Source organism: Electrophorus electricus, chromosome 23, assembly GCF_041902795.1.
Source record: "Electrophorus electricus isolate QZ-2024a chromosome 23, ASM4190279v1, whole genome shotgun sequence".
Lineage (NCBI taxonomy): Eukaryota > Metazoa > Chordata > Actinopteri > Gymnotiformes > Gymnotidae > Electrophorus > Electrophorus electricus.
This window is the reverse complement of record NC_137519.1, coordinates 6083402-6099773: the sequence shown is the minus strand read 5'-3', so window position 1 is coordinate 6099773 and position 16372 is coordinate 6083402. Positions and strand designations below refer to the sequence as shown.

The 16372-nt window shown below is 42.0% G+C and overlaps 2 protein-coding genes across 4 annotated transcripts in view; one reads left to right on the top strand and one right to left on the bottom strand.

The window, feature by feature from the left end:
* Positions 1–16372, bottom strand: part of LOC118240430 (sialoadhesin-like) — an 85737-nt gene that overhangs the window by 1211 nt on the left and 68154 nt on the right. The window contains exon 13 of the mRNA XM_081706289.1: positions 13–61. Within this exon, the coding sequence (XP_081562415.1) occupies positions 13–61 (49 nt within the window). The remainder of the gene's footprint in view (positions 1–12; positions 62–16372) is intronic.
* LOC118240428 (sialoadhesin-like) overlaps positions 1–16372 on the top strand; it is a 105325-nt gene that overhangs the window by 83069 nt on the left and 5884 nt on the right. For 2 of the 3 annotated variants that reach the window (XM_081706300.1, XM_081706302.1), the window contains exons 1-5: positions 9013–9187; positions 12578–12910; positions 13094–13321; positions 14579–14929; positions 15024–15242. In XM_081706300.1, the coding sequence (XP_081562426.1) occupies positions 9130–9187; positions 12578–12910; positions 13094–13321; positions 14579–14929; positions 15024–15242 (1189 nt within the window). In that variant the 5' untranslated portion in view covers positions 9013–9129. Of the gene's footprint in view, positions 1–9012; positions 9188–12577; positions 12911–13093; positions 13322–14578; positions 14930–15023; positions 15243–16372 lie in introns of those variants that run through there. The other variant, XM_081706301.1, reaches the window with a different exon arrangement.

The following is a 16372-nucleotide window of genomic DNA, read 5'->3' as shown; positions in this document are numbered from 1 at the left end:
ATTTAAACTCACATTTGTGCTGGTCTCCTCACTCCTTCTGCTGACAGCTGCAGATCCCCTCCTGGTGGAGAACCACAGTAATAACATCACCAGCATCACACTCAATTCTCCTGCATTAATCTAAGCCCTCTACAGTTACTACAGTCTGGGGAAAGTGAATTTAATCCTGTTGATACTGTGTGACCCTATACTGTAAACATCAGAGCAAAGATTCTCTGGACTGAGCAGGAAACAGCCTACAGCATTGGCAGGGTGTGTAATATCAATGTGGCTTCAGCTTCTTACCTCACCCATAGACAGACAGCAATGCGAGTCAGAAAGAAAACCACAGTGACTCCAGAAGCTGCGTATGTCCCAGCTGGGTTCCCTGCATCAGGAAGTAGAGGGCAGCATGTTACACAGACGTGTGAACATTCTCGCGATAGAGAGGTGAAAACAAACCAGAACAGATGCTCTATGAAACTGCTCATTAGTGTGCTAGTAACATTTCTTTCTTTAACCACTGTAGCCATTGAATTCGACCCATAATGTACCTGTTGGAACTGAATATTCTGATGAGTCCATTGATCCAAATTGGTTCTGAGCTGTGCAAAAGAAAAGTCCAACTGCTCCTGTAGCCAAAGTTAAATTTGTACTGTTTCCCAACAGTATAACACCACTTCCTGTCTTCTTGTACCAGCAGTAATTACTGATGGGGTTGGAGTCACTGTAGCACAGCAGTGTCACCGAGTCACCAGACACACGGTCAGTAACAGACGGGACTCTGGGAGGGTCTGAGCAGGAGAACAGGAATTAAAATAAATACACTTAAAATGTCATTTAACTTATTATATTCATAACACAAGAGGATAACACAAAGCAAACTGCACCTACATAACACATCCAGAAGGGTGGTGGTGGAGTTGTGCTGTCCCAGCTGGTTGTGAGCGGTGCAGTAGTAGAGTCCACTGTGCTGGGAGCTGATGTTGGAGATGCTGTAATTCTGGCCTGTTGGCAGCAGTGTTTCTGCAGCTGCTCTCTGCTTAAACCAGGAGTAGGTGAGAACAGGAGGGTTTGCCTCACTGCTGCAGGTCAGAGTCACTGAATCTCCCTCCACTCTCTCTCCAGAGGAAACCATCAATGCTCTGGTGTTTCTAGGGGCATCTGAACACAAACACATACTGTTAACATTAAAACTAAACTCTCATTCTCTGGACTGAGCAGGAAACAGCCTACAGCATTGGCAGGGTGTGTAATATCAATGTGGCTTCAGCTTCTTACCTCACCCATAGACAGACAGCAATGAGAGTCAGAAAGAAAACCACAGTGACTCCAGAAGCTGCGTATGTCCCAGCTGGGTTCCCTGCATCAGGAAGTAGAGGGCAGCATGTTACACAGACGTGTGAACATTCTCGCGATAGAGAGGTGAAAACAAACCAGAACAGATGCTCTATGAAACTGCTCATTAGTGCTCATTACCAGTTCTTTTAAAGTCAGTTGTATATAATCAGAAGCTGGGAGACAAGACTTGTCTTGTGTCACTTGTCTTGTTCTCAGGGAAGTTGTGCCAAGTTTCCAGTGGGCCCTTTCATGAATGACCTGTTTTTAAAAAGGGCAAGTAATGTCAGTATATTTTGTGCATGTTTATACGATTACATATCAGGCTTTATTGTGTTCCTAAGTGTCTGCATGAACACTACTTATAAGTGCAGTTACAGTATAGACCCCTCCTTTACGCCCTCATCCATGTGATGCCTCTCGCCATGTTTGATGTGTTGTTGTCCTCGGTTAACGTGTCACCGTGTGTGTTGTGTTTACACTCCTTTCCTCACATGTTGCCATGTCCCCCTTTATTACTCATTAGTGTGTCTCCAGCTTCACCTGTTCCTCATTTCCATCCCTGTGAATATTCCTTCTGTTTCCAGTTTTTATTTACTAAGTAATTTACTGTTTATTTACTAGGTTTTATTACCAGTTATGATTGACTATGTGGATGATGGTCAATGTGTAAAGGCTATTGACTATGTGGATGATGGTCAATGTGTATATATACAGAAGGCCCAACTATTGCCCCCCCACCGGCAATACAACATGGCCATAAACCTCCTCCCGGGCTCCAGTCCCCCTAGAGGCTGCTTGTTCTCCCTTTCAGGGCCTGAACATCAGGCAATGGAGGAATATATCCAGGAAGCCTTAGCCCTAGGATTCATCCGGCCACCTGCTTCTCCGACTGGTAGGGGGGTTTTTTTGGTCGGGAAGAAAGACGATTGGTTATGCCCCTGTATAGACTACTGGGGCCTTAACAAGGTGACTGTCAAGGACCGTTATCCGTTGCCCCTCATGACCTCAGCATTCGAGGCGCTACAGCAGGCCTCTATTTTTTACCAAATTGGACCTGCGCAGCGCCTACAACCTAGTGAGAATCCGAGAGGGAGACGAACGGGAGACGCCGTTCATCACCCCCTCTGGACACTACGAATGTCTGGTTATGCCATTTGGGTTGATGAACACACCTGTCGTCTTCCAGGGGTACATCAACGAGGCCCTTGACAGATACGTGTTCGTCTACTTAGACGACATCCAAACTGTAGACGAACATGTCACCCATGTTAGGAGGGTCCTCCAGTTTCTGCTCGAGAACCACCTCTTTGTTAAGCTGGAGAAGTCAGTGTTCCATGCACGTACCATCTCCTTTTTGGGATTTGTTGTCTCCCACAATAAATTGTGCATGGACCCTGCCAAGGTGAGGCCTGTAGAGAACTGGCCTAGACCCACCTCGTTGCATCTGGTCCAGCACTTCCTCGGCTTCACGAATTTTTATCGCAGGTACGTTAAGAACTTTAGCGCAGTTGCAGCCCCACTGATCGCATTTACCAGGAAGGCATCGGATCAGTTCTACTGGTCCACCGAAGCCCAGCAGGCATTTGATGAACTGAAACATCGTATGATCAAGGCCCCTATTCTGCAGCTCCCTGATGAGAGCACAGTTTGTGCCAGCTGGGGTGTGGCACACACCTGCTGGGGCTTTTACAAGGTCAACTCAACTAAGCAGCATGGCACTCTCATATGCCTGTCTTCATTATGGTAACCTTAGTTACTTAGAGCAAGTGTGGGTGTCTGTTAGGAGTGTGTGTGTGTGTGTGTGTGTGTAATGTGTCTCCTTAGAGTCTCTCACAAACAGTATTACCAAGCAGATGCTGCCCTGTTTTCATTTAAAGAGGTTTTAAAATATTGTCATCCTTCCTCATCCAGTTTCTGTTTGCATGAGAGTACTGGACTGCATCTCACACTGGAGACGCAGTGACATCATGATAGTGAGGCGTGCACTCTTACACTGGACACGAAGTGACATCATGATAGTGAGGAGTATACTTTCACACTGGATACGCAGTTATATCATACATGTTTTTAAGCATACATAAACCCAGGCGTTGTGCAGTTTGTACACAAACAGTTACGGAACAATCAATGAGGGGTTCCCATGAATGATCCTGACCAATTAGTGCAGGGTTCTCATCACTGATCCTGACCAATCAGCCATGTTTCATTGTTATTTAAAAAAATAAAAATAATAATGACTTTTTTTTGTGACCACTCAGATCTCAGTGTGTTTGTCCATCTTTCATGCGCACATATTCAGTCTTGTAATATTATCTTTACCTGAGTTTTCCAATGAACTACATAACATCATACTCTCACTATAGCGATCCAGTGCTATATACACAGTACAGCTAACCCTACCTTTAACCTTGACCTCCAGTTCCATCAGCCCTTGTATGCGGCTCCATTCTGACCCTCTTCCTCATGTTCTTGCTCAGGCATGCTGCAGTAATAGCACTCATGCCCACGGGGATGCTCCACCAGTGCCATCTACAGACTGCTCTTAAGCTGGAGGCACAGGCAGGCACAATGCCCACACGCAGAGCCTTAAACAATTACACATGCATGCATGCAGCACACAGCTAAGAAAACACACAAAGGCGAACGCTGAAGGACAGGGCCACACAAAGAACCCTGACACAGGAAATAGTATTTTTAAAAAAACCTAAGATTTCAGTTTCCAAATGTCTCATGTAGGATAATATTCTAGTACCACAGGCCACCTATGGCCGCGGAACAACTGTAACGTATAAAAGCCGTGGAAAACCTTTGGCTTTTGATCATCTCCTGATGAGAGCCGCGTCCTGCCACGGCTGCTTATGTTTGATGAAATATCGCCGCAACAAAAAGCAACAGATGAAATGCAGATTTCATACACTGATTTAGTATTCTCTCTGTGGTTTGTAAAAAGTGCTCAGGGCACTGTGGGTTCCTTATTTATCCATTTCTGTATGTATGCCACATACACACAAACAGATTGGATAATAGAGAAGAGGGAATATGGGATTAATTTTGAAGTGACTGATTAGCACGTGGCTAGCCCAGGATAATTGGCTTTAGCTTCTCCCCACGGCCCCCTAAGTCATATTGCAGTGTGGCAGCTGCTTGTGCCACCCCCTCTTCCCACATCCTAAGAGGCTGTCAATCAAACTGCATTTCTAGCCAAGTGATTGTGCTATTGTAACAGTATCTTCAAGATGGGGGGGAAAAGGGTTGGAGGTGGGGAGGTTTGGAGCGTTCCGGGTACTTATTGTGAAACCAATCAATAGCATACAATACAGGTTGTGTCAATGCGATGTCATATGCTGTTAATTAATACGTCTTTTCTACATACATTCTGATAAATTCACAGAGCCTATTCTTTCCCAACCATAATAAACAGACAATAACAATATTCAACACAATAACAGATCCATAACAATCAAACAAAATCTACAGGACTATCAGTTTCTCAGGATTAATATTAGGAGACTGGGAGTCTGCTTGAACAAACTATGTATTCCTGAGGACTAAAAACAACAACAACAACTGCATGCAAAAAGGAATTGATATTAATCAAGCTCTATAAAAAAAAAGTGTTTATTGTGGAAGGGTCATTTCACTTCAAAAAATGGTAAATATTCATGTCTGAGTTTAGATCAGGACTCTGGGCTGGCCATTTCATTCTTTCAATGGCTTCAGTTTCAAGGAACTGCTTTACCCGTTTTGCTGTGACAGGGGGCTTTGTCCTGCATGAAAATTGCTGGCTGATTGATTGATGAATGCAAGGAAGGAACCATGTGTTGTATCCGTACGAGAGGTCCAACTCCTGCTGCCGAAAACATTCCCCAAACCATGACACTTCCTCCTCCGCTTTTCACTGACTTCTTTAAACACTTTGGGTTCAGTCTTTCCCCAGTTTGTCAATGAACATGTTTCCCATCAGACCCAAATAAATTAAAATTGCTTTCATCACTAAAGTGAACTCTGGACCACTTCTCCTCTGTCCACACAACATGCTCCTCAGTAAAGGTTAGTCTAGCCTTTTGATTCTTTCTGCTAATGAGAGGTTTGGTTACTGCAGAGTGGGCTTTCAGTGCAAATGCTCTTGAACATCGAGACAGTGTATTACGATCCTTACCCTGTACAGTGGTGAACCGGCGAGCAATTCCAGCTGCAGTGTTGAACCGATTTTCTGTGGAGATTCTCCGCATTATCCTGTCCTCTCTTGCATTTGTCTTTCGTGGGCAACCAACCTTCTTGGTGGATTAATTGAGTTTGTGATGTTTTAAAGATGCAATATTCTAGAAATCACAGACTTGGAATGATCAACTTCTCTTGCTACAGCTGATAGGGTCACCCCTTTGGCCTTCATCTGGACAACCTGCTGCCGGAGAATTTCAGTCACTTTGGAACAGCTCACCATCTTGCAACGTCAGTGAAAACTGGAAAGTTTGGCTGCCAGTTAAATAGGGTATGTCAGATAATTAAGGAAATTAGCACCAGGTGCCAGATTAACACCAATAACTTGCAGGTATCTGAGTGTTCTCTAAATTTGATCATTGTTCTTTTTCAATTATCTCATTTAAATTTTTATACTGTGCTTTAGAATATATACAAATCATGAAATGAGCTTAAAATATTGCTCTTTTACTCCTGTTAGGATAAATTCACATAGCAATTCAGTGACCTTGACGTTTAGGAAATTGTGTGTTCTCAAATTTTAATCTGCAGTGTATGGTTATTAACACATAACACAGAGAAGACGCAACACACACGCTATCATTGTTAAACAAACACTGACACAGTAACACGTAAACGATAGACTTTTATGACACACAAGAAGGATCAGGTGTGGAACAGAGGGAGGGTGTGGACTCATGGACAAACATACACACACACCCACAAACACACACGGGGAGATGTTTTGGAGGAGGGGCCATACCGTGACAGAGCCCCTCCCCAACGGCGCGACTTGCCAGCAACGTGCCAGCCTATCGGGCTACAGCCCCGAAAACAACGCCAAATGGCGAAGCCGGAAGACCGAGCGACCCGATACAGGCCAGCGCGAACACGACAGAGGGTCGAAGGACATGTACCAGGACAACGACAGACACGGGAACAGACACACTGACAGGTACAGGCACTGACACAAAGGGGGACAAAGCGATTGGCACAGACAATGTGATGGGGACAGACACAGTGACAGGGACACGTATTAAACTACATCGAGGATTGCTAGAGAGTCCAGGGAAGCCGGCAAGAACCCCAGCCTGTTGAAGTCCAACCTGCCAGTGGGAGATCGCCCCTCGCCGATTTAGGGGGCGGTGACTTCTGCGCACTCATTTCAGGAGGCGCACCAGCTACTTTGCCTGTCTCCGGGAGTTTCCTCCTCGGACAACGACGACACCTCTCTGAAAGTCACATGAGGCATCTTGCATGCCTCAGAACGGCGTGCCCTGGGCGGAGCCTTGGACGGAAGCTTGGGTACCAGAGGCCCGTCGTGCTGGTAGTCTGCAGACGTTGTGTCGCTGTCCAAGGGAGCGTCTCTATAAAGGACCTCCTCCACCTCCATCGAAGGATCCTTCCCGCAGTTGAACTCAGAGTCTGACGGCAGACTAACGTCGCTGTACTCATTCCTTTCATAATCCATGTAGCCCTCGTTGTAGTCCATGGAAGGGTAGTAGGACCCTGCGGACTCCGACTCCAAATACTGGACTTCATTGTACCAGTCCCGGTAGTCCGACGTGGTTCCGTAAGACTCCTCAGAGTCCAGCCCTGAAGCACACTCAGGAAACCTGGACCACACTCAGAATCAATCTCAAAATCAAGGCTGATCTGTTTTTGACAAGGTGTTAAAACATGTCAAAAATGTTACTGAAACCTGCTGCTTCAACCTGTGATTGCTACATAGACCACGTTAATCCTCTGATACCAGAGTAGCCCACGTCCAAATTCCCAGATAGTTTGAAAGTATTATAAATGCATCCCAGTTCAAGGGTTTAACATAAAATTATTCAGGCTTGCTTTGCAAATTTTATCTCACTACCAAACAAACTGAGAGCCGTAGCTCTTTTTACACACAAATAATAAACTGCTTGATCATTTCTATTTGATAGTCACTGAATATAGTTACTTTCCTAAATATATTCCTCATGCCTGTGTTTGTTTACCCTGCATTTCTGAAGAAAGAACATGTGACTGTGTAATTCTATATAAAAAGATTGAACAGTCAATGTAACAACTATATATAGAAATAAGTTGCGTTAAAAAGATACATTAACTGGAGCCTACTTTTTGTTTGTTTTGTTTATCACATGTGTAACCAGCAGAGAAAAAAACGTATTCAAATTTAGTAATACATGAGAAAGTATTACACAGCCACTAAATCAAATTATATGTAATTTCAACAGGCATCACTACACCAGTACACTGGGGATGAAGTACATCACTGTCACATTTCCTGTCCTGTGGGCTAAAGGCTACACAGTGACGTATGAATAAATGATGCATTACCTGAAGTACACACTGGGTGGGCTACTGTCATTTCTTACAGGTTTACAGCATCACTGTATTTTTAAGCAAAATTGAGAGACTAAAAGGATGGTCGCAGTTTCCAAAGAATGTGTGTTTTAACCTGCTATGAAATATTTTTTTGAGAAATATCGATTCCTGACACAATTAATTAATTCTTTGGGGTTTCTCTGTCTCTATGAATTCAACATAAACTCTGTTGTCATGAAATGCTCTGACTTCACTTGCTGTGACTCATTGTGCTGTGTTGCTTTCTAGTGTTCAGTACAGTTTCCTGAGTTCACTGTCGCCCCCCTGTGGCTGATTAAGGTCTTTATATTGCTTGTTTTACTACTTCAAAAACAGTTTACAAAAGAAAATCTGGAAACAACAAACTCTGGATTTTATATTTCATTTATATTTTATCTTTAATCTCCTATTTCTTCAAACTAAGTGGCTACAATAGAAAAAGTGGTTTCAAACTTTATTTACTCACCATAGTAAACATAACATAAAATAAAAATTCTTGTATCTTCACATAAATGTTCAATACAGCAGCTGTGTGTTTCACTGGTATGTGATTAAGACTAAAGTGGTATAAATGTCAGTCTGTATTCACACTCTTCTGTTTGATAGTGTAAGATAAGCCCACCTCTCATCTATGTGGTCGCTGAGTTCCTGTTTGATACCATTTGACCTAAATATATTCAAAGCTTCTGCTATAGGAAAGTCTGGACTAATGCATGTGACTGTGAGCTCTGGGCATCCATGACAACCAAAGATATAATTTATGGTCAATCTGTAGAAGAAATACCCAGAATTCCATTACTAGTCAGTCTGATCAAACTCAAACCTGACCTCAGGGACTTTGACAGGAGTGATAGATGTGGCATCTGGTGTAACAGATGATGCAGGACACAGGAGAGGCCAAGCCTGATACCAGGGCAGACTAGTACATCTTTAACTTATCAGTAAACAAACAAACAAAGCAAATGAGTAGAAAAACAAGAAGGAAAAAAGGATTATCACACTTGAATGAGTTTTGTGATCTTGAGAACAGAAAAAGGAAGCGGTTATAAGCTAAAAATGGGGGGGGGGGGTGTGATGAACAAACGCTCTGCTAAATGCACAACACACTTTCCGTGTCTTTGCTGTTTGACAGTAACCAAGATCACAACATCTTCCCAGTGCTTAAATTTAGCATTTAGCCTAAAGTTATTACTTACTGAAGCTGCAAGTTTCACTTCTGTGTGACCAGTGTGAACCAGTGTGTGAAACATGTCTTTCCGAACATCAGGAAATTTTACGGTAGCAACAATCCTCATGTTACTGGCAGGTAAACTTTGAATATTTCCTTTATTTTTTTACTTTGTTTTTTGGGCACGCATGATATTGCTTTGACAATGGACAGTGGGTAGGCCAAGACCCTAAGTGTAAATTATGTGTGGGGTTTGGCACGCTGAAGCATATTTTATCAGCGTCTAAGTTTAGTTTGTCACATGTGGAGACACAATCAAGATCTTAAGAGTGTTAGTGTGTTTGATAGTAAATGTCTAGAGATGAATGCATTGCTGAGTGGAATTTCTAATAAAGCGATTAGGTTTGTATGAGAAGTGGAGCGTGTTGGAGAATGAGCATTGGCTTTAAATATTGGTAGATGGGGTGAAGGACGAGACTGGAAATTGTTTGTTGATGTAAATAAAAAAACTACAGGTCCCACAATGTACTGTGTTAACCTCGCTGAGGCTGGACATGGTGTGGTACTCATAAAAAAAAACAAAAACTAAAAAAAACCCCGGATGCATTAATTTTGAGAGCTTACAGTTTCATTTGAAGATGCAGTGTCTGAGGTGAGAGAACGCAGGTGGGAGGCACATATAAGACCAGTAGAGACAGGTGTTAGGGGATTTGTCACAAAGTCTGCCACATTATAACTTGTGCAGTTCGGCACAGATTTGGCAGTAGCTGTGAAGGAGTTGTCAGAAGTAGCTGAAAGGGCTAGTCAGTGGTTGTGGATAAGGAGAGCTCAGTCTGGTTGGGGTAATGCCCCATAAAGGCAGAATGGATGAGGCTGTCATGTCATGGTGTAAAGTGGTAGATCCAGATGGAACTGGTGGCATTGAGGAGGCATTGATGGTGCCAGCTTTAGTCACCAGGCAGCCCAGGGTGGATTGGTGTTAGAGAATGCTTAAAGGTAATAGCCAAGTGGAACTGGCAGCACTGAGCGCGCATTAATGGTGCCAGTGGGGCTGGGTATGGCCTTAGTCACCGGAAAGGCCATCATGGTTTTTACAGTAATATTAGCACAGTGTTTAAGAGGTGCAGTTGTGTTTATTAGTCGCACAGTGTTTAAGAGGTGCAGCTTGGTTTAAAATGAGCTTGGAGGGTGTGAGACTGAGACACCAGATCTCACTGTTGAGCCTCCTGGAGGTGTCGTGGGCTTAATTCAATGATCCCCACCAAAGGGAGGTGCCTACCTGATGAGCTCGCGATGTTGTGGTTGGCTGGAGTGAAGAGAGTAAAGATATGAAGCTCTAATGGTGTTCTATTGGCATCGGATATTCATCATGTTATCCCGTGTATATATACACACAATTGATGTACATTTGTGGGAACTTGAATAGGGTAGAAACTTTATTTATTTTAACAGGTGGGTATAGCTAAAATATGTGAAAAGCTACTTAAGAAAAATCCCAGATTTTTTAATAACTGCAAACAATTTGAGATCTCAAATAACTTTCTGCACCTGGAAATTCCCACTACCTGCACATCTAAACTGAAGATTTTAATATTAGTGTGTGTGTGTGTGTGTGTGTGTGTGTGTGTGTGTGTGTGTCTATTCAAAATTGTACAACGTTCCATAGTGAATATTTTAACTGTATTAAAGTGTATTGTATTCCTTTGTGGCTATCACAGCACACCACACCTTCATGCAGAGGCGGTTCTAGGACGTTTTAACTGGGGAGTCCCAGAGGTAGCAAATAGTTGTCTAGAGGTGGCTACAGTGTGTTGTTAATGTGCATGCACAGTCTGCTGAATTTTTTATATGCTTTAATATTCTACTAATAATAGGCTAAAACAAATTAATACTCCACATGTATGCACATACATAACTGCTGATGGTCAATCTCCTTTTTTGCGTATCCGTTGAAATGAACTCAAAATGTCTAATCTGAATTATATAACAACATATTTTATACTGTATATTGATATAATAAGACAATTACCCTGGATGGTCTTGGATAAAGAATATAAAATAGGTCCTAACCTTGTTTAAGTGTGATGAGGCAGGATGCAAGCGAATCAATGTTTAACGTAAACGAAAGTAGAAGTCGAGAACTGTAACGGAACGCTCGCCTCTCACTAATCACGTGGTTTGGCCCGCAGCGTGCAGTGGGAGGGTTTTGTTTGTCTGTAACCACGCCTGCACATACCTGCACCTTGTTTGTATGTATTTAAACCCTCTTCATAGTGTGCAGAATTTTTGGTCGTTGTTGATGTTAATGTTAGCATCGTCATTGTTAAATGTTTTCGTGTTCATCGTTGATGTTGTATGTGAGTGCATTGTCTTTGTGTGTTAATAAATGTTTGTCCACGTCGATGGAGTCTGTGCGTCCTGCACCTCGCCCTTTGGCTCTCGGGGCACACCGTGAAAAAAACACAACATACAAGTACGAACTTACACAAAGGGACACACAACAGTTACACAACATGACAATAATAATGGACAAGGGTAAATACTAACAGCGTGGTATTTGATTAGGAAGGAACTAGACACAGATGAAAGCGAGGAACATCACTAATAAGGGGGGCGTGGAAATGTGGGAACAGGGAAGTAAACAAAGGGCACGTGGAGACACGCCTACACGAGGGAAAACAAACACAAAGCCACGTGGAATGTCCCATCACGTGAGAGAGAGAGCTGAGGAGGGGGGCGTGACATTAAGGCCTTTAATGGAGTTTGCTTTGCAGAACAAATTGTGTGTGTGTGTGTGTGTCTTTTATGTTTATAAATAGTTTATGTATGAGATATATAGTTTATATATAGTCATGCACATACAGGTTACATATAGTGTGTATATAGTTTTTTTTTTTTTATGAAGTTTATCTTTCTCTATTTATCTTATTGTACTTAATCTTATTTAAACACCAAGAGAATTCTATGTATACTGTGTACTTGGCAAATACAAAATTCTGATTCTGATACCACTTCCATTATTCTCTGATTACCTGTGAGAGTTAAAGGTGCATTAAGGGGATCTCTACAAATCAACATGGCCATTTTAAGCCACCATTTTATCTTTCTCTAACACTTACCTCAGAATTGAGTCTTGTAAAAAAATCACTTTATGGAAAATGAGAAAATATGAAATACATAAAGACCATAACGGATTTAAGATTTGTCACTAAATCCACCTCTTTGCACCTTTAAATTGCATGCCTCCATCGCCAGTATCTATTTGTTTATCTTGCAATAGTGCACTGTTTTGTATGTTTTATAACTGCAGAGTCCTATTTGTGGTTCTAATGCCAATGTGTGTTTGTGTGGGTTTCATTAAGTTCAACATCATCATCATCATCAGCATCATCAGCATTCACACCATGACAGTCACACTCAAATAAAGAGAAGAGATACTGATAAGAGTGTAAACTCACTCCTATAATCCTGGTGTGTGTGTGTGTGTGTGTGTGTGTGTGTGTGTGTGTGTGTGTGTGTGTGTTTCAGGAGCTCAGTCTCAGGAGAGTGTAACTCTCTCCTCTCAGAGCCTCTGTGCTCTTACTGGATCTGAAGTACAAATCCCCTGCAAATATACATCTAGTTCCTCCAGTGTCAGAGCGAGAGAGTGGTATCAGGTCCAGAGATCTGATGGAGAACCACAAGACCTGAGCAAAGACCCTCAATACTTAGGACGAGTTTCTATAAGCACATTGTGGAATGACTGTACACTGATAATGTACAACGTGAAAGTAAGTGACTCTGGAGTTTATAACTTCAGATTTAGAACATGGAGTAGTGAATGGATATCTGCTTCATCTGGACTTACTCTCACTGTTACAGGTAATAACAAACATAAGACAATGAACACACACACACACACACACACACACACACACACACACACACACATCAATACACACCCACTCACACACACACAGTCACTGCCCTTTTTCAGTAAAGCATGCAAGAGTTGGCCTTTACAGAACTCTGGTCTGTGGTGTGGTGTGTGTGGTCTGTGTGTAGACCTGCAGGTGAAGGTGGATCCTGAGACTGTAGGACAGAGAGAGGTGAAACTCACCTGTAGCTCCACCTGCAGCTTCAGCAAGACCCCTCAGTACTACTGGTACAGGAATGGACAGTACAGGTCATATAGAAATGATGCCTCCATTATGCTCCACTCCACCAGTGTATCTGATGAGGGCAGCTACTCCTGTAGTGTGTATGGCAGCAGACAGCACTCTCCTGCAGTGTGTAAGTGCTGGATTTGAACTAAATCTCAAGACTAACTCTGAACTTCAGTATTATTCAATATTTGCCTTATTTGCACAATCCATTTTATTCTACATATTTGCATGCCACATGTGTTTTATTCTTTTTATACAACGGATATTATTCAATTAGTAATTATTCAGTCACTTGATCCATTCCAATCCAGTCTGGTCAGATCTGACATGAGAGTGTGTGATATTTCATGATGAGATAATTCACCTGATTCTCTGTCACTGATACACACAGAAACACTCAGAAACAGTTTCAACAGAGCAGTGATACTGACTACATTTACAATAGTGTGTATGTAAGAAACTGGACAGAACCATTTACAAGAGCTGAGCAAACACCAGTCCCTTCACTGTACCATCTACACTCACAGCAGCGTAGTCTGAACTTACTAAGCAAACGTGTCTTGCAGTTGGATCTTAATCAGATTAATACTGAATACTGATGGACATAAACGTAGTTATGATTGAGCTGCGTTTGTACAAGTTTATCAGACATAGCTGTGTTACTGGTTTACATGTGTCATTGTCATTGCTGAGTTGAGACTGGTTCACCATCCATCTGGTTCTGCAGTCAGAAAATAACCACTGATAATGAAGATGGTTAAGACCAACTGTGCTTCACCACAGATGGGTTATAGTCTCTGTCTGTACACTTACCTAGAACAGGCATTTCTAAAAAATATATAAACATAATGGATAAATCGTATGTGTAACGTTGTTGCTGGCCCGAGTGCCGGTGGGCGTGGAGCAGGACGCACAGACTCCCTCAGTGTGAAACATTTATTAACGTTAAACATGTAGAACAGTGGCACTCACACACAACATTAACGACAGACATGACTTATACATCGAAATAAACACAGGCTATAGTAACATCCAACAATGACTACATACGCACTTATATACATCAGCGAACAAACAATGACCAACGGTGAGGCACGCACTGACGGGGGTTTAAATAGACAAACACACATTAACACGTAACCCCATGCAGGTGCGTGCCTTCACAGGGGTGTGGTTACAAACATGGGTGAACCCCCCTGCATGCGGCAGGCCGTATCACATGACTTGTTTGGGGGGGGGGAGCATCCCGTGACAGTATGCATATTTCCTATGCATTTATTTTGGTTTAAAAGCTAATATGAATATTCACATCTATCATTAATTATTAATATTCAGCCAGTATTACCTGAATGTTGTTCTGACTGTGACTCTCTCTGTGTTCCAGGTGTTCTGGGTAAACAGTGTTGGGGTGTGACTTACACTCCTAAACATGTGTGTGCTCTGAAAGGCTCATCTGTTGATCTCTTCTGCTCTTATAAATACCCTGGAGGACACACAGTGACAGAATCATTCTGGTTCATTACAGAGCAGCAGGTTGGTATTGAACCTGTGGATGTGAGAGTGGAAGAGGAGTATGAGGGGAGAGTGCAGTATAGACAGAGTTCCCAGAATGACTGTAGTATGACAATCACTCACCTGAGAGAGAGTGACGCTCACACATACAGGTTCAGATTCCACACTGATAGTACTGCGGGGAAATACACTGGACGTCCTGGAGTATCTCTCTCTGTCACAGGTAATGTTGTATAATTTAAAAATAAGTTTAGTAAGCTATAATAATTGTCTTTTGATTAAAAATAGCACCAGACATTTTTTATAATCACTTGCAGATCTGAAGATTACAGTATCAGACAGAAGTAGTCGAAAGCACCTGATCTGCAGCTCCACCTGCACGCTGCCCAACAACCCCACCTACATCTGGTACAGGAATGGACAGCCTGTATATAACCAGAACACTAATGGACTGTATGTGTATGACAGTAGTGAGGATGCAGGCAGCTACTCCTGTGCTGTAAGAGGATATGAGGAGCTCCGCTCTCCTGCTGTCTGTAAGATCCTCACATCTATTAGATTATGGAAAAAACATTTGTTTGTTTGAGTGTTGTTTGTTTGTTTTTGCTGCTGGTTCTGCCTACATGTTTATAAATAGCTGGGAAGCACCTTTCACTGTTGAGGGCTCTATACATTTGTGGGCACTGGCTAGCTGGTTCAGCAGTACTATATCAGTGTGTTTTGTTTGTGTTCTCATTGTCTCTTGCTCTTGTCCTCACTTTAAACTGCACTCACTCTGTGTCACTGGCAACTTCTACTAGATTACAGTGAACTCATGCTGAGTCACATATGGCTAAGACATAAGACAACTACAGCATTTTTAGATATATTTCAATTTAAGAGTTTTCAAGTGTTTAAGGTATTTTTGGAATCTTTTATTTTTTTTACATGTTTTTCCATAAATCACTGCGTTTAATTTTTAAATCCACTGTGTTTATGTTTACATACATATTATTGGCAGTTGGAAGTTTTAATCAACCACTGCTGTTCTTGGAAAAAAAAAGAAAAAAAAGCAATATTTGTAAAGCAACCTTGAGTTTGAGAAAGGTGCTATATAAATGTAACTAATAATAATAATAATAATAATAATAATAATAATAATAATAATAATAATAATAATAATAACCTCTGTTGGCCTCTTTCATGGGTGACCTGGTTTTGACGAAAGAGCAAGTTTTACATTTTTTATTAGACTCTTACTGTGACAGGATGCAGGCGTGAGTCTCAAAACAACCAAACAACCAAACAACGACACAAAAGTCTTTTAATGGCAAAAATTAAAGTAAAAGAATAAAAGTAAAAGTAAAAATAAGAGGACCATTTAAATGCTAAAGCCTTTACACATTGACCATCATCCACATAGTAAATCATAACTGGTAATAAAACCTAGTAAATAAACAGTAAATTACTTAGTAAATAAAAACTGGAAACAGAAGGAACATTCACAGGGATGGAAATGAGGAACAGGTGAAGCTGGAGGCACACTAATGAGTAATAAAGGGGGACATGGCAACATGTGAGGAAAGGAGTGTAAACACAACACACACGGTGACACGTTAACCGAGTACAACAACACATCAAACATGGCGAGAGGCATCACATGGATGAGGGCGTAAAGGAGGGGCCT